At 35.6% G+C, this 20417-nt stretch overlaps 1 protein-coding gene, 1 long non-coding RNA gene and 3 pseudogenes across 2 annotated transcripts; 2 read left to right on the forward strand and 3 right to left on the reverse strand.

The window, feature by feature from the left end:
* Positions 1-267: 267 nt before the first annotated feature.
* Positions 268-2482, reverse strand: LOC120211911 (annotated as a pseudogene).
* A 1550-nt stretch (positions 2483-4032) lies between these two features.
* On the reverse strand, positions 4033-5844 carry LOC120211798 (annotated as a pseudogene).
* A 6449-nt stretch (positions 5845-12293) lies between these two features.
* Positions 12294-17392, forward strand: LOC120211912 (annotated as a pseudogene).
* Positions 15404-16618, reverse strand: LOC120211913. The gene is made up of 3 exons (XR_005524644.1): positions 16350-16618; positions 15513-15593; positions 15404-15437 (listed from the first exon to the last, which is right to left on the reverse strand). It is a non-coding gene; the product is annotated as an uncharacterized LOC120211913 (long non-coding RNA).
* A 1306-nt stretch (positions 17393-18698) lies between the features above and the next one.
* LOC120211793 (early nodulin-like protein 3) lies at positions 18699-19431 on the forward strand. The gene is made up of 2 exons (XM_039210266.1): positions 18699-18957; positions 19042-19431. Exons 1-2 carry the CDS (start codon positions 18774-18776, stop codon positions 19380-19382), a joined length of 525 nt encoding a protein of 174 aa, XP_039066197.1. The 5' UTR covers positions 18699-18773; the 3' UTR covers positions 19383-19431.
* The last annotated feature ends 986 nt before the right edge of the window (positions 19432-20417 follow it).

Genomic DNA, 20417 nt, shown 5'->3' on the forward strand with positions numbered 1-20417 from the left:
CATATGCTAATTTGGTGCTGATTCGAAAATTTTTCATTTGAGCATACTAAAAGGATTAAAACCATAATTTGACCGTCCTTTCTCTTTTCATTATTTGAACTTGAAAGAGAAATGATGAAGAAACGAGTTTGATAAAAAGTTGATATCGCACGTAGTTGATTTTCATATTATCACTAGTAAATATAAATAAAATATTTAAATTATATGAAAATTTAAAATTTTTAAAAGACGATCGTCGTTCGATTCGTCCATGAATTTTAAGTTCTTAGCAACTATCTAACCCCATCGACCATCAACTAGAACAAGTATGACCATCACTCAACTCCTCAACCGGAACTGCATACGGCGAATTCCAATCTGCATCGAATATATCTCGAAGCTGAGAAACGATGGCCGGATTATACGTCCCGAAACTGACATCGGCCGTCGTATAGAAATAATCCCATATGAGATTGCTAGTGCCAATGTGAGCATGTACATCGCTGACCGCATACTTACCGTGGTTGACTCTGGGGAAAGCCGGATAGAGATTTCCGGTCGGCTTTCCGTCTTTAACGGCCGGTCCGGTCGAACTGTAACCCGGCACCTAGTAATACTTGATCTCGACTTTACCCGAACACTTGTTGAACATCGACGAAGAGCAAAGGACATTGGAGTAAAGAAGTACTTATTTCTTTTTATGTAGGAACAATGGTGTCCAAATGTACCTCGGAGACGGCCGTCGAAAGCACTGACCAATAAACTGTTTGATTCATGTATTGGGATTGACCAAGGCAGTCCATTGTACTGATCCTTACGGTCCCTCCGTCTCCGACCAATTTAATCGTGTCGAGCCATCCTTGTTCATCAGGCTGGAACCTGCCGAACGACAACTCTGGCGGAGCGAAAGACAGACAGCTCGATTGAGGCACCAGACTTCTATAACCATATCCGGGAGCATCGATAATCAACTTCAATATTTTAGGGTCCGACAACGTCGGATACCCTGCAGCATACGGAATCTCCACGAAACGAGGAAGTTGCGACCTGAAATTAATAAACATGTAAAGGTATTAACAATCAAAGCACTGCAAGTTTCGAAAACAAGACCATTATAACATACATGCATCTCAGGTCGGATTCGATGAAATGTGACCAGCAGGGGACTTTTCTCTGAATCTGCCATTGTTGGTCCGAGATCGTTGTCGTGTAAACCGAATCATCGAGATGTGCAAGCCTCCATAGATTCTGAAAGTAGACGCCGACCTTCCTCGCTACTTTCGGACAACCGACGATATAGATCCCAACTTCCTTCACCTGTGACCATAACCAGGACATGTTATTGCAGGGTTCAGCCATAATCAGGACATCCTGAACTCGAACCGTATGATCCATCGTGTACCTGAGTAAGAGATTTCCGGTCGTTGTTCGCCGATCCGATATATAAGTCTCGGTTATCCGAGATCCAAACTTTGGCATGGACAATACCTGAACCCACCATTTTTCAAGTAACAAAGTCACACTCTGGACATTTGGTCTTCCTGAAGCAAGGCTGGAGGGCTCTTTGGTGTAGTCTGGATGCACTCCGGAGTGCTGTATAAACCTAAGCAAAAGTAGTAACTTATTTCACAAGGAATCAAATCATTTACAATATATCTATTAGGAAACAAAATCTGATTCGAAAAATGACTCGATTCAACTAAAAAAAAGCTAAACTAAGTTTGAATGATAAAATATAACTCGTTAATTTGATTAACTCGACTAACTCGAATACTTATCTCCAATTTCAGGGACGAAATCAAAGTCAAACATTAGGAGGGGCAAGGTAGCTAAGTTTAAAACAATAAGGTCTTATTATGTATTTAATCTAAAAAATTAGAGGAAAACAAAAGTCTAATTTGACTTAAATTTAAGCTAATAAGGACCTAAAATGCTATTAAACTAAAAATTTTGGAAGGGCTCTATAGTTCCGTTCCTGCCCAATTCCACACACTCCTAATTATGTATAGATTTTGCAGGTGAAAGATAACCTGATATCGACATCTCGATCGGCGGCGTTCTCGAGGGCAGTATAAACATCGAAACCCTGATCGGCACCGAACCGGCGCATATCGGCGTTTGAGTATCCATAACCACCTGAACGATAATCCTCCGGAGTTGCTTTCAATTGCCAGTACTGTGCTATTATATCCAGATTCTCGGTTGAGTTATAAGCCTACCGCTTAAACACATCACCTATAAACCCAGAAACCAAAATCAGATTTCGTTTTCAATCTGGAATTTGAAGAGTTGAATAAGAAGAGAAGATGGAGTTTAGATTACCGGTAGAAAGAACACCGGGAACTCGACGGAGATCCGGCATGCCCGTTGGGATTGATTGGACCAACCAAGCTTTACAACGCGGCAGCGACTCAGCGAAACGCGGCTGAGTCGAGTTGACCATCAAAAAGAACCAACTCGATACGATGATGCCGTACCTAATCGCCATATCTGGGATCTCTTCCTTTTTTTCTGGAAACATCCAAAACGGGAGCCAGAAAGAGACATTTACAAAAGCTAAGATATTGCTTCCTTGCATGCAAATCTGTTGCCTTCAAAGAGAAGCATGGCCGTTGCAAGTTTTGTTCTTCCACTTGCAGAATCATATAGTGTTTTAGCAAGTGTTTGTGTGTGTGTATATATATATACACGTATGTATGTATGTCAATTTTGGGGAAATTTCCATGCATATTTTCTCACAGGAACAAAGTTTCGTGGTTATGGGTTTTTGATTTATTTAAGGGTAAATTAAAAATTTGGTAACTATATTTTTCTTTCTCCTATTTCACTCACTATACTTAAATCTTTTTAATTTTCTCATTAGACTTAATACATTGGGTTTTTTTGTCACTAGGCGGTTAACTAGTTAACACCGTTAGAATGAGATGTTATATAAATGCAAAATGACGTCGTTTTAGTAAAAAATTTGTTTTTAAAATGGTGTTGTTTTTAATGCCGTTAATTATTTAACGACGGAGTGACCAAAATAAGAGAGTAAAATTCAGTGACAAAAAAAACTCAACGTATCAGTGAGAAAATTGAAATTTTTTAAAATTTAATAAGATTAGAGAGAATAAAGTTTAATGATTAAATTTGTAAATTACCCTTTATTTAAAAAATAAAGAGGAATGGTCGTCATATCCATTCTTCATGATTATTCTCTATCTTGTAAGTGAAGATTTGTTCTTTATAATATATATATGTGGATGAATTATATGATTAATACCTAAATTATCAGTTTTGGTTTGTTTTAGTACCTAGACTTTTAACTTTTAAAATCATACCTAAAGTTTAATTTTTGTTTCATTTTAGAATCTCGCCGTTAAAAATTTTAACTTTTGTTTAATTTTAGTACCTCGTTCAAAACTTAATGTTAAGTTTTAAAAAATTGAATGTTTAGGTACTAAAACTAACCAAACCCAATAACTTAGGTATTAAAACGAGTTGGATTCGGAGGTAGGGGTATAAATGAAATGATACATGTAGCAAGTTATTTGAATTCGACTTAAAGTTGAGTTAATATTTAAATAGAATAGACACGACTCGAGCTTATACTCCACTTGAGTTCTTAATGAACCTAAACAAATTACTTGATATCCGACTCGAAAAATACGATTTCTAGTTCGAATTGAGTTCGGGTTTGTGTAGATCGAACTAAGTTTGAACATGTTTGGAATTCGATTTTTTTTTCGAGCTTACATCGAATTTCAATTTTTTATTTTGAATTTAAATTGAATTGAACAATTTTAAACTTGTGAGTTTACTCGTTGTCACTAACCTTCTGATATAGTTAGATAAATAGCATGTTTTGTCAACATTTAACACGAACAGAGTTTTGTTCGGTAAAAAAAGCGACTCAACTCGATTAAATCGAGATCCATGGTAAAACTAACTACATGAGGCTTCACATGAAAATGGATGATCATACAACAAGGATACGAACTTGTTTAATGCCATAAACGATAGCTTCACAATCATCAACTACAACAAAATCCTACAAGCTTTTTACACCTACATCAGTTCCAGGTTCTTGCCAATCCTTGTCTAGGAAATGGAATATCTCCTCCGTCTTGAAGAATAAACCATCGACTTGGTGTCGCTGTCGCCTCGAATCACCACCGAACTCGGGCTTCGCAAACTTCCGGAGGTGTCGGAACTTCTATTCTCCGCATGTCCCTTCCCTACTACCCACAGCTTGTCGAATATCCTTCGAGATCGAGACTGCAGTAGCTGCATGCCACTCTTGCTGCTCTTGCTGTTCTTCTTGACCAACTTACCTTCTTTCGGGCCTCCGTCGTTTATCTTTACTCGACTCATCTCTTCCTTGAGGAGCGACAATCTTCGGCAGTGATCTTGGAAACGGAAGTACTACGATGATGATCGGAGTTACGTGACTGAGCTCCGGCTGCAGCTCTAACTTGCTCGAAGAAGAGCACTCGAACCACGACTCGTAGAGGAAGTCTCTCGTTCTGTGCAGCATGCGTAGATGCATCCATTGTGAGTTTCTTGACATCCATCAGCCCACACATTTTCTTTCTTTCAGCCTTAGTCAGTTCGGATGCTCCTGCAAACAAAATAAACCCGATTTTTACGCCGCCGGATGACTTCGTCGGAAAGGTTTCCGTTTCGCATTATATAATTGGGACGGGCGTTATGAAAAACCAATAAAGCATACCTTCAGGTAGATGTCAATGGCTTTATAGAGTCCATCATGAACTGGTCTAGCTAACTCAGAGATAGACCGAGACAAGTCGACGAAACTGGCTACGGAAAGGTTCGGGTCGTATGCAATTTCTCGAAGATAGCCATCGATCAGTTTTCCGACGCACATCAAGGATCCATGTCCTAGGACAAAACCAGTACGTCCCATCTCATTCTTTCCAAGCTCTACATCTCGACTCTGTTTCTCATCTATAATATACTGTTCACAATAGACTGCACCACACCGACATCGTATATCGTAGTTTCGGGCGGCGACCGTGCCGGGATTAATAAATCCTTGACAGAAGCTTCATGCAACTTTAAACTTATCCTCTTCACTAAAACGTCCTTCGCCGAATCATCCATCCCTGCCAAAACAGCAACTTTCAACAGCTTCAGCAAGAAACTACATGCACAACCCACACCGTTATCCGAAGGCAATAAGAAGGCAATTGTTTCCACTAATAACTTGTTCCTCAAGGAATGTGCATCGGAAACCAAGGCATCGACAGAATCCGGCAACCATCTGACAGCATAAGTCCTCAACGCCTCACCAATGACTGCACCATCCGTTCTTCCCTTTGATTTCACAGCAGTCATGACTCGCTTGTAGAGATCAATCTCTAATTCGCATATATCTTCAACCCACCAATCCTTCGGGACAGATTCGATCTTCTCTCGGAGTTTCATACCGTCATTGACTATTTTGTCCTGCGCTGATAACTTCCGGTTATACGTGTAGGACCATGTGATGTTCGCCGGCTCCACAAAGGTTTTAGATGCGACGGAGTCAACGCATCGTCCAGCTATATTCAAGTTTTCAGACCACGGTAGAAGAGACTTGGCGGTTCTTAGAACTATAATCGAATCTTTCCAACTATGGAGTATGCTCGAGTTGAGAAAGACTTCAATTTTAAAAATTAGATTACCTCGATCAACATCCTCGGTCATCTCTAGATATTCAGCAGCACAACGAGCAGCCACAACATTGTAGGCATTCAATGTAACAGTCATCCCGTAACAGAATTTCGCACAAATTTCGAATGCGCTCGGCCCGCCAGGAAAATCAACCAAACTAATCTCGTCGCAGTTCTCTTCACCGGCTTTCAGCACTAGTTTTCGCATGCGGTTGCTCTTTGACAGTAAAGGAAACTGCAGGACACATAAAACGTATAATTAAGCACCCCTGCACTGCAGCTCCAGGGACAAAGCATTATAGAACTTATTCATAGATATATAAGCTAAGATTTTGCATACACAGATGCTAAAAGACTCAGAACCTCGTGAAGAAGAGGCATGAAGATCGAAAGGGGATCGAGCATACCTTGTGAAGGTAAAATTTCAGCTCACCAACCTCAACGGTGACATTGGTTTCCACATCAGAAGTGACATGCCTGCATCGACAGATATTTTCTGTTACGGCATACATACATCGGTTATTACTCACATGTCAAGTTACATTTGAACACCAAAACCGTCTAAGCAACGTGTATGATCATCGCAAGAAAACCGATAAGTGCACCGATTTCATTTTAGCAGTTCTAATTAATCATCGTCATCTGAAAAGTTGATACCTAAACGTAAATATATTCGGTTTCGCAACTGTTAATACACAGATTTTGAAGGTAAACCACTAATCAAGATAGAAAGAAAGCATTCACAGGGGTCTTGTTAGACCTGCTAGTCAAAGAATGCATGAATCCCAAATCAAAGTATAAAGTTCCAAGCAACAAATTGACAGGCCCAAGGCAGTAAACCAGATCCCTCATGCATACTCTTGTCCTTAGCAACACAATGATGAACTGATTCAATTATGAGAAGTTGCTGTCAAGGTGAAAGATACTTTTAAGGACATGATATTGGGGTAATATCTGAGCTTGGTCCTCGTTGGGAGAATGACATTACCTAAGAATTTGGGACATTCCCACCATTTTTAACTAAAAAGCCTTACCGTTGGTAATAAGTTTTTTTACTCCTAGAGGGAAATGATGACAGTAAAAGTGAAAATGCAATTCAGGAAAAGATTATTTCTCAAATAATGATTTTTTTTGGCGAACCAAACCGATCGGCTCTTAAGGACTTGGGGTAAAATCCAAGCTTGGTTCTTGTTGGGAGATGGGAACATGCAATTGTTTACAGGAAAAAAGAATTCTTATAACGATTAAAGGTCTGCACACAATATGCCTTTTTTCCTCAACATTTGGGGACTTTGGACCACTAGTGAAAAAGATGACAGGTTCAATAGCTGGACCACTTTCCAAAAACAAAAACCAAACAATAAAAAGCTGTAATGAAAACACCCATGTGGTTAATCTGTCACCGAGCCAAAAGGAAATCAATAGGAAGAGGAAAAATTAGTTTACTTGCTAATAGAGCACCCCATGGTACATGACAATGATTAACCAAGCCCCTTCAAGCAGTGTAAGAACTAATGGATATGAACAAACTCAAAACGAAGATAACGGTAAGCTATGGAACAACCATGAACGAAATCTGCAGTGTTTTGTTGAAGAAGAAAAGAATGCAAGTGGAACCCAATTTACCTGATGCATTTGCCATCTACTTTGAAGGTATCAGGATTCCAGCCGAGCTTCATAAACTTCATGTTTATCTCTTTTTCCGAAAGTAACTTGGAAGAGAAGAAACAACAGGGAAAAGAAAACCCTTCAAACAATCACAAGAAGCTGAACCAAAACGAAATGGCTAATCCTTCAAAGAAGAAAGCATGCAAGTTCTCATCCCATTTCCCAGTTTCCTCACTTCATGATGAAATCCATGACGCTTAATCTTGATTCCCAAACAAAAAACAAAACAAAACCCAGAAATATAACTGCAAAAAGGGACCAAAGTCTCAAAAGAATCAAAGCAAAGGAGTGTTGAATATAAGGGTTTTGTTTGTATAAGAAAGGCAATGAAACGAAGATGATAATGATAATAATGATGGGAAGAGGTGGAAGAAGAGAAAGAGAGAGAAAGGTGTCATGTGCATGAATGATGATATTATCAGATATACATCATATCAACAAATTCTCGCCGCCTTTGCTTTTTAAATCAACCTGTTGTTTGTTGTTGATATATGAAAATATTTTCCTCTCCATTGTCTCTCCCTCCAAGGCGCAAATCTCCATGAACATTCTATCAACAGTGAACAGATTCCCTTTCTTAATGCAGTTTATCTCCCCCAATCCATTACTTTACGAAGGTCTTTTCATGTAAAATGTGGATTAATATGGGTATTTTTCCCCCAGTTTATAGTCTGTGGAACTGGCTTTGCATGGGGAGTAGGAGACAGTGTTACAGGGTTACTCAGAAAGACTTTTTATAGTGCCTTTTATTTAATTGTTATATACAAATTTATAAGTAATTTTATATAGGGTAAATTATTTATTTAATTAATATTTAAACTATTAGTTTTAATCTATTTTAGAACTTAAATTTCTATTTTTTTCAAAATTATGCCAAAACATTTAGTTTTTGTTTCATTTTAGTATCCCATTGAGCGGAACTGCTACAACTTGGAACTTTTTATGGGTAAATTATATAATTTTTCACTCCTATTTTGGTTGTTGAAGTTTAATTTTTTAATTTAATTATTTAACTTTTAAATTCCTTCTAATTTAATCACTATAAAATTTAAATTTATTTTTCATTTTAATTATATACTCATAAAATAATTAAAAAATATCTTGTTCACAAATACTATTAATAAAATAAATTAGAATGATTAAAACATGAGCAACTTGAAAGTTGAGTACTTAAATTGAAATTTTTTAAACTTTAATGACCAAAATAGGAGTGAGAAGATAGTTAAAGGATGTATGATGTAAGTTACCCATAAAAATGTCACAAAAGTTCCGTTAAATTTTAACGGTGGGTACTAAAATGAAACAAAAATTAACGCTATGTATGGTTTAAAAAATTGAAAGTTTATATTCTAAAATAGACCAAAATTGATAATTTATGTACTAAACGTGTAATTTAACCTTTTACATATAATAAAGTAAAGGGTAAATTATGCTTATAACCCCCTAACTATTATTCGTTTTTATTTTAGTTATTGATCTGTTAATTTTTTTTCAATCAAATCATCTAACTATTTAAGTGTTATCAAAACAGTTATTGGTCCTAACATTTAGCGGATGGGATAATATGATTGTTAAAAATTGATATAATTATACATTTGAACATCAATATTTACATATTCTATCAGTTTAATATTCATTTTAATGCAATTAAATAAATTTAATATCAAATTAGAAAGTGACATGTGACATTACATGATTGATTGACTAAACACATATTTTAACCTTTTATATATCATAACGTAAAGGGTAAATTATACTTATAACCACTTAACTATTATTCTTTTTTTTTTGTTTTGATTACTAATCTTTTAATTTTTTTTCAATCAAACCATATAATTATTTAAGTATTGCCAACCAAACCACCATCGTTAACTTTTAGAGGAGGGGATAATGTGATTGTTAGAAATTGATACAATCATACATTTGAGCCTCAATATTTATATATTATATCAATTTAATCTTCATTCTAATTCAATTAAATAAATTTAATATCGAATTAGATGATGATATGATTGATAGATGTATTTTAATTTTAATTTATTTAATCTAATTTAAGTAAGCAATTTGGTCGGTAGACCAAGGTGTTCATCTTTGTTCCTCATATTCTCTTAGGTCATAGGCTTTAGGTACATTAGGAGCACTTCATTCCTTCCTATAATCTCCTTTCTCCTCCCCCTTTAAATAGGTTTAGAATTAGAATTTGTCAAAAAAAAAAGTCCATAATAAAAAAGATATGGACCAATGCCCCCTTTCACTATCGTGAATCGTCGGTCATCCAATCCTTTCCAATTATTACATTACATGCCTACGCCTACCTCCTCATTATTTGCTCATGAAGCCCATGGGGTCCCAATGGTTGATAATTGGTGCGGTGTGGATGTGCTTTTCATCGGCAATGAACCAAGAGATGTGTGGCGGGGGACCAGGCAGCTCCCTTTATGCCTAACCTCCTTTACTCTAACCCTCAATGTTTACATAAACGATCACTTTAGTCCATATCTTTTTAGAATATTTTAACATCCAATTTTTTAGTTTTTGATCAAAATAGTCTCGGTTGGATGGAATCGTTGGTTGACTAACAATCAACGTATGATATGTGCTTAATTGGTGATGTGGTACATATCAGGTCATCACTTTGGGTGACACGATACATGTCATGTCAATACCTTGGGTGATGTGGTACATGTCATATTATCACTTTGGTGATGTGGCGTATGATATGTCAACACATGTACAAATATCACGTTATTAACATGTGTTGACCATTAGTCGATTAGTATTTTCATTTAATATGGACTATTTTGACCAGAGGTTAAAATGTTGGAAGTTAAAATATTAAAAAAATAGGGACCAAAGTAATTATTCAAGCAAACATTAGGGGTTAGTTTTATTATTATGCCTTTACAAAACAAAAGTTGACAACCATTTTTAAGTTATTGGTGCTCTTTGTGTCATACAACTTGATAGATTCTCTCCATGTTTTATGCTGTTAAAGCTCCACATGATTGTACTAACTACTTGCCTTGCGTCCCCCTATCATTTTCTTTTTCACTTTCTCGCTCTCCAAACAAAGGGTACTTTTTGAAAACGTGGGATACACTAAAATGCAAAATTGTTTTGTCAATGGGGGGAAGCACATGGGTGCCCCATCAAAGGGGAAGCTTAGGGCACTTTTCCATTATATGCGGTAAGATTCACATGTTGGTTTATTCATAGGGTACTTGGAATGTATGTTTGAGACTTTTGTTGTATTATTTATCGGTTTCTAGATTGATTCAAAATCATCTTATGGAGTAAGTTTTTGTTGACGGGTAAACTGATCAACAACCATAGACGGTGATAGAAGAGTGGCTCCAGTAGTTTCGGTACCCTTTGGGGTGTTCATATGATTTGTAATGAATAAATCTCTCCAAAGGTTATCGGAGTCACCAGAGCCACTCTTCTAGCACCGTTTACGATTGTCGATCAATTTATCAATTAATTATTTTAATCATGTTTTGTACTTAAATTAATTCGATAAAATGTTCGGTCATTTTTATAGGATTGAGTTTGAAAATGAACTCGAGTGTTCTTGAGTTTATGTAGAATAATATTAAGTTAAGAGATGTTGGAGTTTGTGATTCGAGATATTTTGTAAGAGTCCATAAAGGAATTGCACTTAGTAAGAAAGATGAAGAAAACGAAGATATTTTATACCTTATTTAGTGATTAAATGGAATGGTTAAATGTTATTATCCACTCTTAGGCTTTGGTTGAATAGCCTCTATCAAGAAAGCAACCAAACATGAAACATGGTGCTATCACATTTTTCGGGGTAAATTATGCGTTTAGTAATTAAATTATAAGTTTTGATCCATTTTAGTACTTAAACTTTCATTTTTTTTAAAAACATATCTAACGTTTAGTTTTTATTTCGTTTTAGTACCTCACCGTTAAAAATTTAACGGGTGATTTGCACGTGGCACCTTTTTTATTGGTAAATCGCATAATTCATCACTCAACTATCTTCTCACTCCTATTTTGGTTACAAAAATTATTAATAAAATAAATTAAGTGATTAAAATAGGAGTGATTTGAAAGTTGGTAGTCTATTGAAATTTTTTAACGTTAGTATCCAAATAGGAGTGATGAGAAAATTGAGTGATGAATGATGTAATTTACCCACAGGAAAATGAAGTGTCCTTAAGTTTTTAACAACGAGGTACTAAAATGAAACGAAAAACTAAACGTTAAGTAGGGTTTTGAAAAATTAAAAGTTTAGATACTAAAATGAACTAAAATTAATAGGTTAAGCATTAAACATATAATTTACCCTTTTATAAAAGTTTTTGGTTAGTGAATTGCTTAATATAGTTCATTTAGAAAAGCAATATGGTATGGGTCAAAAGCTTTAAAAGGTTCCAAGAATGAAAATGGGGAGGCTTAATGTTGTTGCGAAAGTTAAGAATATGATGTGTTTCACCGGAAGTGGAGTAAATTTAGATAAAGGCATTGAAATGACTAAAGGAGCACCTCTAACAGGAGGAGGAGGAGAGGAGGAGGAGGAGGAGGAGGAGGAGGAGGAGGAGGAAGAAGAATAGTCAAACGGTGGGTAAAATATGCTGAGTCAATTGGTTTAACGTGTCATGTTAGTATTTTGTTACTGTAGTAACAATTTGTTGACGGCTGTTAACGTCGAGTGACCATTTTGTAACAAACAATAATATTAGTGACCGATTTGTCACTTTTCAAACATCAGTGGTAAAACAAATATTTACCCAAACATAGTTGCCATTGGTGTAGTTTATCCTAAATTCAAATACACTAAAAAATCTAATCGTATGATATGGGCAGGTCAAAGGGGAAATTACGGGTTCCGCACCATATACAGACCACGTGATCCAAGATAAAAAGAGAACAATACACGTGGCAAAATAATAAAAATTACTAAGACGCACCGTATCGAGAGTTTTGAACCCGTAAAAACAAACCCGGATCTCGACTCATCGCTCATTCCGAGGAAAACTGAGAGTTTCTCCGCCGTACAAATGGGATCTCGATCGAGATCTGTCAACAAATCCGCCACCACGATGATGGCGGCGCTTCTCCTCCTCTTCCTTGTGCGCGGCGCCAACTGTTTCTACCTTCCCGGTGTCGCCCCCGAGGACTTCCAGAAGGTCTCCTATCGTTTTCATCTCATTTCTTTGTTTCTTGATTGATCTGGTTTCGATATCGTATTTTCACTTCGATCTCTGTTTTTTTTCAGTAGAATTATAGGATGAGGGAATTAATGAGTGTTCTCTGTGTTGGATATGGAAATGAGGCCATTATGATTTCTTGATTTGTTACAAGTTGTTTCAGATTCAACTAGTACGTTGGAATCGATGTTTTTGAATGAATTAGCTTAAGTTCACCAATGCTGAGAGTGCATTCTTTTTGATAATTTGTAATCGAATGCATTTTTATTGCATTTATCTAAGGCATCTAGCAATAGTACTTTATGCCGACTGATTTCCATAATGCACCTTGCTTTAGCACGAGATTAGGAAATTCTGGTATCCAGTGAATTTTAATTTACATGTCGTCATAATGACCTGTGTCTTATCATGTGTATTTGTTTACCTATTTGATAATGACTTTGATTAAAGTTGAACCACGTTAGGTTCTTGCAAAGGGCTCTGATATTTTGCAGTGTTCTATTGAGGAACTATTGTGGTTTTGTTTAGTTATTGATTCTTTTGTTGGGGGATTGCAGGGAGATACGTTGAAGCCGAAAGTGAACAAATTGACGTCTATAAAGACACAACTTCCATACTCTTATTATTCGCTTCCTTTTTGTGCTCCGAAAAAGATATTGGACAGTGCAGAGAATCTTGGGGAAGTGCTTTGCGGTGACCGTATTGAAAACTCTCCTTATGTGGTTGGTTTTAGTATCTCTGATGATGATGAGACAGATTGTTTTATGGCCATTAGCTCTTTTTCTTATTCCCCCCCCCCCTTTGGCTTGAATTAACACAGTTTAAAATGAGAGAGCCACAAATCACAAATGTGCACCGTTCTTTGTCTAATTACACTTGATGGCAAGACTGCAAAGCAGTTTAAGGAGAATATTGATGATGAATACAGCGTCAATATGTATGCTATTTGTTTTTTCTGACTTGAAATTCATCTGTCAATCTTGTAATTGTTCTGAAATGAAGGATCTTTTCCTAATTAAATTGTGATTCATTTGACAGGATCCTGGATAACCTTCCTGTTGTTGTTCCTGTTAGAAGATTAGATCAGGATTCACGCACTGTTTATCAGCCTTGGGTACCATATCGGGTTCAAAGGCCAATATGCTGGGGTAAACATACTATCTATTAGAATAAAAAATTCCTTCTCTTGTTGAGGTGTCAGCTGCTATGTATGCTTACTTTGTCTGATTACATTCAGAGCAAGGAGGAAAAATACTTCATTCACAACCATTTGGCATTTACTGTCAAGTATCATAAGGATTTGCAATCAGACTCTGCTAGAATTGTTGGATTTGAGGTTAAACCATACAGGTTAGTTTCTCCGAGTTATGCATATCGTAAAGTTGTAAATTCTAGTTGTCTATGGTATAGCATCCGATTTTGATGGCATTTTCTTTCTGCTTCATAACAATGCAATATCAAACATGAATATGAGGGGAAGTGGAGCGAAAACATTCGTTTAACAACATCCGACCCCACAATAAACGTAAGGTTGTTAATTCTAACACTCCTCAAGATGTTTAAAGGTACCGAGTGGAAGAAAGTAACCCTCAGGACTGCAGTCCTGTTCCCAGCCATCGTCTTTGCCATCTTCTTTGTCTTAAATGCTCTCATATGGGGCCAGAAGTCTTCTGGGGCTGTGCCTTTTGGTACAATGTTTGCTCTGGTTCTCCTATGGTTCGGAATATCAGTTCCACTTGTTTTTGTGGGTGGTTATATTGGGTTCAGGAAACCAGCAATGGAGGATCCTGTTAAGACTATTAAAATCCCTAGGCAAATCCCTGAACAAGCATTGTAACCCCCTAGACCCGGCCTATGCGTTTCGGCTAAGTCTAGCAGATTACATTAAAGATTCTGAAAGACATTTTTCCAAAAACATTATTCGATAATTTAAAATCATGTTACAAATGATCTTTATATAAAAGTATATTATAATTAACGATAAAACTAAATTCATAATATAAAACATGAAAGATACCTGGTAAAATATTACATAAAATAAATCCGGAGCATCAAAAATCAAATATCAGTAACAACAGCAGAAAACGACATAAAACGATAAATACTACAGAAATAAGGTACATGTCACCATAATTAAAAACAGTTCGGGAAACTGAATATTATAATAAAACACTCTGAACTAAATGTACCAATCCTCTAAGTGCCTTATACATAGTGTATATCCGAATGTATCTGAAAGGGGTAAAACAATTTGAAAAGTGAGCTAGAGGCTCAGTGTGTCCCAACAGTGCAGAAATAAAAACATACAGTTATGATTTTCAAAACCAGTGCAGATCACAATCATTAAACATCATAGGAGTTTTTAATTTAAAAACTCCGCATCGTCCTTCAACCGAACGTCATGTGCAGATCCCCAGAAATGCACAACCTAAGGGGTACCTTGGGGCCTGCGAGCCTACCCAAGACAATTCCCGGGGCCACAAAGGCTTACCCAAGAAAATCTCAGGGCCGCAGAGCCTACCTAAGGCTCGACTTAGGTCCATAAGGAATTACCAATCGGTGTTGAACCTATCCGAGGAATTACCAACAACGATTGAACCTGCCAGAGTCTTTATACCAGAACCCAAAGTACCCCGTAGAAAACATTTTTCAGCCGGTAACCAGTAGTAACAGTAATTCAGAGTTCAGACAGATTATCAGTTCAGTAATCCAGTGTTCAGAAATCGGGCAATCATGCTTTTCATTTCAGTAAATCCAGAATCAGATAAATCATTTAGTAGGAAAATCATATCAAACATTATATTTCAAATCATAGAAAACAATCATGTGCACATGAGATTTCAAACAGATATTTAAAACATTTATTTTGCACATAAGGAACACACCTCGATAATAGGGTCAGTCCGAAAGATCTATCGAGCACCAGCTTCACTAGGCTCTTCGACTGAACGGGAACCTAAGCCATATCAGAACAGAGTTATTTTTGGAACAATATTCTAAATAGAATAACTAACAGGGTTTCAGAATATACGAGTATTCACAGCTTCTCGTGGACGAGCGGATCGGGAGGAACCGGGTCGAGTAGTGAAACAGTCTGGAGATCCCCGAGTACCTTTAACATAACTATAATTAGTCCTTCACCATTCTGTTCAATTAACTAAATTAAAACACTTAGATAAATATGATTTTTTTCAGGTTTACGGGCTAATTCGGAGGCTTTCGAGTCTAAATTTGACCAAACCGATTGCGGAATCGAAATCAGTATATCGAAAAACATAAAATATGACTTTTTGAAAAATCGAATTCTTGGTCAAGGTCAAAGTCAACGGGTTTGACTAAAGATTTGGAGACCTTCGATTCGAATTTGGAGAAACGGACTTCGGAAATGGATTCAGGACTTCGAAAAATATCAGAATAGGTATACTCGAACAAAATCAAAGGTCGTTTAATGGCCGTTTAAAGTCGGTCAAAGATGCTCAAAAGTCTATTAATAATTACGAAAATATCAACCTTTTCGAAATAATTACCAAAATATCACTTTTTCAAAATAATTACCAAAATATCACTTTTTTGAAATAATTATCAAAATATCACTTTTTCAAAATAATTACCAAAATGTCACTTTTTTAAAATAATTATCAAAATATCACTTTTTCGAAATAAATACCAAAATATCACTTGTTTAACAATATTTACGAAACTAACACCTTCTTAACAATATTTACGAAAATACCACCATAACCGAAATTAATTACATATTAGTCACTCTTTTCAAACTATTTATCAACAATCCAAACCAACACTAACTATAACATATTTTCAAGCTAAAACACTGAAATATTATCAAAATTAAATGATTTGACTTTACCTATGGCGGACAGACGAAACAAGACGGTTGTTGGAGTGGTCGGAATCGACAAAATTAAAACGACGATCGGGGTTTTGGGTGTCTATTTCTCTTCTCGGTTTGGCCTAACCGTGATCGATTTTGGAATTGGGTTAGTTGGGGTTGGTTCGATGGTCGTTGCTGAGACTGAAGGACACGACGGTGTACCACACCACCGATCGGAGGAGACAAGCCGAATAATGTCGAGAGTGAGCTTACTGAACAAATTCAGTTTTGGGTTCAATGCACGGGAAGAGGGTGTTTTTGCAGAATAATAATACACCCACCAAACAATATTTTAATAAAAAGAAATCAACAAATGGCATAGTGGTTAGCCATTGCCTACCACTTAAATTTTAAAATATTTAAAACCCCATAACCCCCTTATTAAAATCTTAGTGCTCTATATTTATTCTTAGTGCTATAATAATAATATATATGCGGCTAATATGGGGCAGAGTGTGACAGGCTTGGTATATGAACCCGATTTTCTCTATTCTGATTGGAGGAATACTTCCATTTGGAGCCGTTTTCATCGAGCTGTTCTTCATCCTCACCTCGATCTGGCTGAATCAATTCTACTACATCTATGGTTTCCTTTTCTTGGTCTTCATTATCCTCCTTATCACTTGTGCTGAAATAACCATTGTGCTTTGCTATTTCCAGTTATGCGGTGAAGATTATCTGTGGTGGTGGTCATATCTCACATCAGGCACCTCGGCCTTGTACCTCTTCCTCTATGCCACGTTCTACTTCTTCACAAAGCTCGAGATCACGAAACTGGTTTCCGGGCTCCTTTACTTTGGGTTCATGCTAATCGCTTCGTATGCGTTTTTCGTGCTAACGGGTTCCATCGGATTTTACGCATGTTTTTGGTTCACGAGGCTTATCCACTCATCCGTCAAGATTGATTAAATGTGTAAAACAGGGTTTTGGGTTTATGGTTATTTGTTATGTTAGGTTATGGTTGAAGATTAAGATACAATCATGCTTTCATATGCAGGGTTTAATGCCTCAGTTTTTGGGCTGAGTTGATTGTAGAATACCCCTCTTCTTCCTGATGTATGTCGAGAGGATCTTGTGATTCTTTTGTCAAAAGTTCTACCCAAGTTGCCTTTATTTACTGAACCAGGGGTAGAGCTTTTACTTGTATTCAAAATTTTTGAAAAAATGCTCGAATCAAATGACATTCGTGGTAAAGGAATTGTTGTTATTCTTTGAGGTCTCGAGTTCGAGCATCAAGAATGTCAGAAGTATGAATGTTTAATGTCAAATGGTAGAAAGCTATCTATGAACATATGTTGTTTGGTATTTACATTTATTATTATTATTATTATTATTTGAAAATGGAGACAACTAAATTCAAGTTGATCCAATCTATCATACATTCCTGATCCTAATTTGCTTAATAATATATTTGGATCAGGTTGATATTACTATTAAAAAGGTTTTTTTCTTCAATAAAATGTCTATTTTAGACATATTATAATCTAAAATAAATTAGACGAACAAATTCATTTATTATGGCATAAAATAAAATAAAATAAATTATAAGAAAAATATTTAAAAAAAATATGACAATTCATAATGATATTGTTCTATAAAATATAATTTTTAAAAATTTTAATAAAATTATTTACATAAATTATTTTGATATATAAATTACATTTTACTAAAATTATATAAAAATAAATTTATAATGAATTACAATAATTTATTTATATCAGTTAAAGTTAATAAAAAAAATCATAATGCGTATTAATCTATTAAATTCAAACAGATATTATCATTATTGGGTTTGACCGTTAGATCCATTTCCCTTTTGTTTTTTCATGTTGATCATCAACCGTTGTAATGGCGAAGCGTCAAGAGTCTATTTGTTTAGTGCATAAAATATCAATTTTGCTCTTTTTTTAATATTTAAATTTTTAATTTTTTAAAAAATTATACATAAAATTTAGTTTTCATTTCATTTTAGTACCCACAATTAAAAGCTTTAGTTTTTGTTTCATTATAGTATCCCGTTAAAAGTTTAACATTAAATTTTGGAAAAAATTAAAAATTTAGGTACTAAAATAAATCAAAACTGATAGTTTAGGCACTAAACGTATTAAGTTTAACGGTGAGGTACTAAAATGAAATAAAAATTAAATATTAGATATGATTTTAAAAGAAATTGAAAGTTTAAGTACTAAAATAGATCAAAATTAATAATCTGGATACTAAATATGTAGTTTACCCTTAAAACTATCCTTTGCAACGGCTACTTCCCCTCCAATTCTCACCCATATATATTTATATATCCACTAACACCCTGACTCACTCACTAACTCAACTCCCAACTCACCTCTCATAAAACACCTTTGCTATCCGTTTCAGCTCACCTTCTCCAAACCTTCATTTCCCATGGCTGGTTTTCCTTCAACAAAGATTACTCCTTTGGCGCTTTTGTTTCTCTTTCTAACCTTCACGGAGGCCAAGGAAATCTTGGTCGGCAGCAGAACGGACGCTTGGAAGATCCCATCTTCTGAGTCTGATTCCCTCAACAAATGGGCCGAAAAAGCTCGTTTTCGCATCGGCGACTCGCTCGGTACGACTGTTTTTCTTTTCATTTCAATGCTCTGCACCTTTCTCTTCTATAACACTGGTTAACGGTTCCCTTTACGGTCAACAGTGTGGAAATACGACGGCAGCGAAGACTCGGTGCTGCAGGTGACGAAGGAGGCGTACCTGAGCTGCAGCACCTCGGAGCCGCTAGCGGAGTACAAAGATGGAGACACCAAGGTAGAGCTTCGAAAGTCGGGACCTTTTTTCTTCATCAGCGGAGCAAAGGGTCACTGTGAGCAAGGCCAGAAGATGATTGTGGTGGTGCTGTCTCAAAAGCATAGAATCTCCCCGGCACCTTCTCCGACCGGACTCGAGGGACCTGCCGTTTCTCCGACGAGCGGTGGTGCGGGATTGAAGGCTGGTTTGTCGGTGACTTTGTTGGGGGTTCTGGTTTTGGGGTTGTTTTGAGATGTTTTGGGGTTCTGTTTAGATTGGGTTGGACATTTAAATCGATTAGTATGAGTTGCTACAGAAGTAGCGGTTCTTTTTAGGTTAAATTTCATATTTAGTACTTGAATTATTAGTTTTATTCTGTTTGAATACTTAAATTTTTTATTTTTTTCAAAATCATACTATATATTTAATTTTTGTTTCATTTTAGTATCTAAAGATAAAAACTTAAATGCTTTTAGTACCTAAACTATCAATTTTGATCCGTTTTAGTATCTAAACATTCAAAATTTAACGATAAATTTTGAACATAAGTACTAAAATAAAACAAAAATTAAATTTTAAGTATGATTTTGAAAAAATAAAAAGTTTAAATATTAAAATAGACCAAAATTGAGAAATTAGATTATGTATGAGCTGCTACAAAAGTGGCAATTCTTTTTAGGGTAAATTATGTATTTAGTACCTAAACTATCTATTTTGATATGTTTCAGTGTTTAAAAGTTTTTAAAATCATACCTTATATAGATTTTGTTTCATTTTAGTATCCACGGTTAAAAACTTAATGCGTTTAATACATAAATTATTAGTTTTGGTCCGTTTTAGTAGCTAAACTTTCATTTTTTTTAAAAAAATTAACGAAAATTTAACGATACATTCTGAACATGAGTACTAAAATAAAATAAAAACTAAACTTTAGGAATGATTTTTAAAAAATTTAAAGTTCAAGTATAAAGCGGATTCAAATTGATAGTTTATGTATTAAATACATAATTTCCTTGTTTTTATTTATTTGTTTTGCCATAATATCCCTTTACACTGCATCATACTTCCCATGGAATCATTTTGTTCGATAAACTACATGACAGTGGCGGATGCACTAAGCCCCCATAAGGGCAAAGTGCATTCCATTATTTTAAAAAATTATTAAATTTAGCTTAATATGTTAAGGAAAAAAGAAAAAAAATTAAAATTTTAGACCTCCATTTTTAAATTTCTGGATTCGCCACTGCTTCATGACGAAACACAATGTTCATCGTGACACACAATGAA

The sequence above is a fragment of the Hibiscus syriacus genome, unplaced genomic scaffold, assembly GCF_006381635.1.
Source record: "Hibiscus syriacus cultivar Baekdansim isolate YM2019G1 unplaced genomic scaffold, ASM638163v2 tig00109987_pilon, whole genome shotgun sequence".
In the NCBI taxonomy this organism is placed as follows: domain Eukaryota; kingdom Viridiplantae; phylum Streptophyta; class Magnoliopsida; order Malvales; family Malvaceae; genus Hibiscus; species Hibiscus syriacus.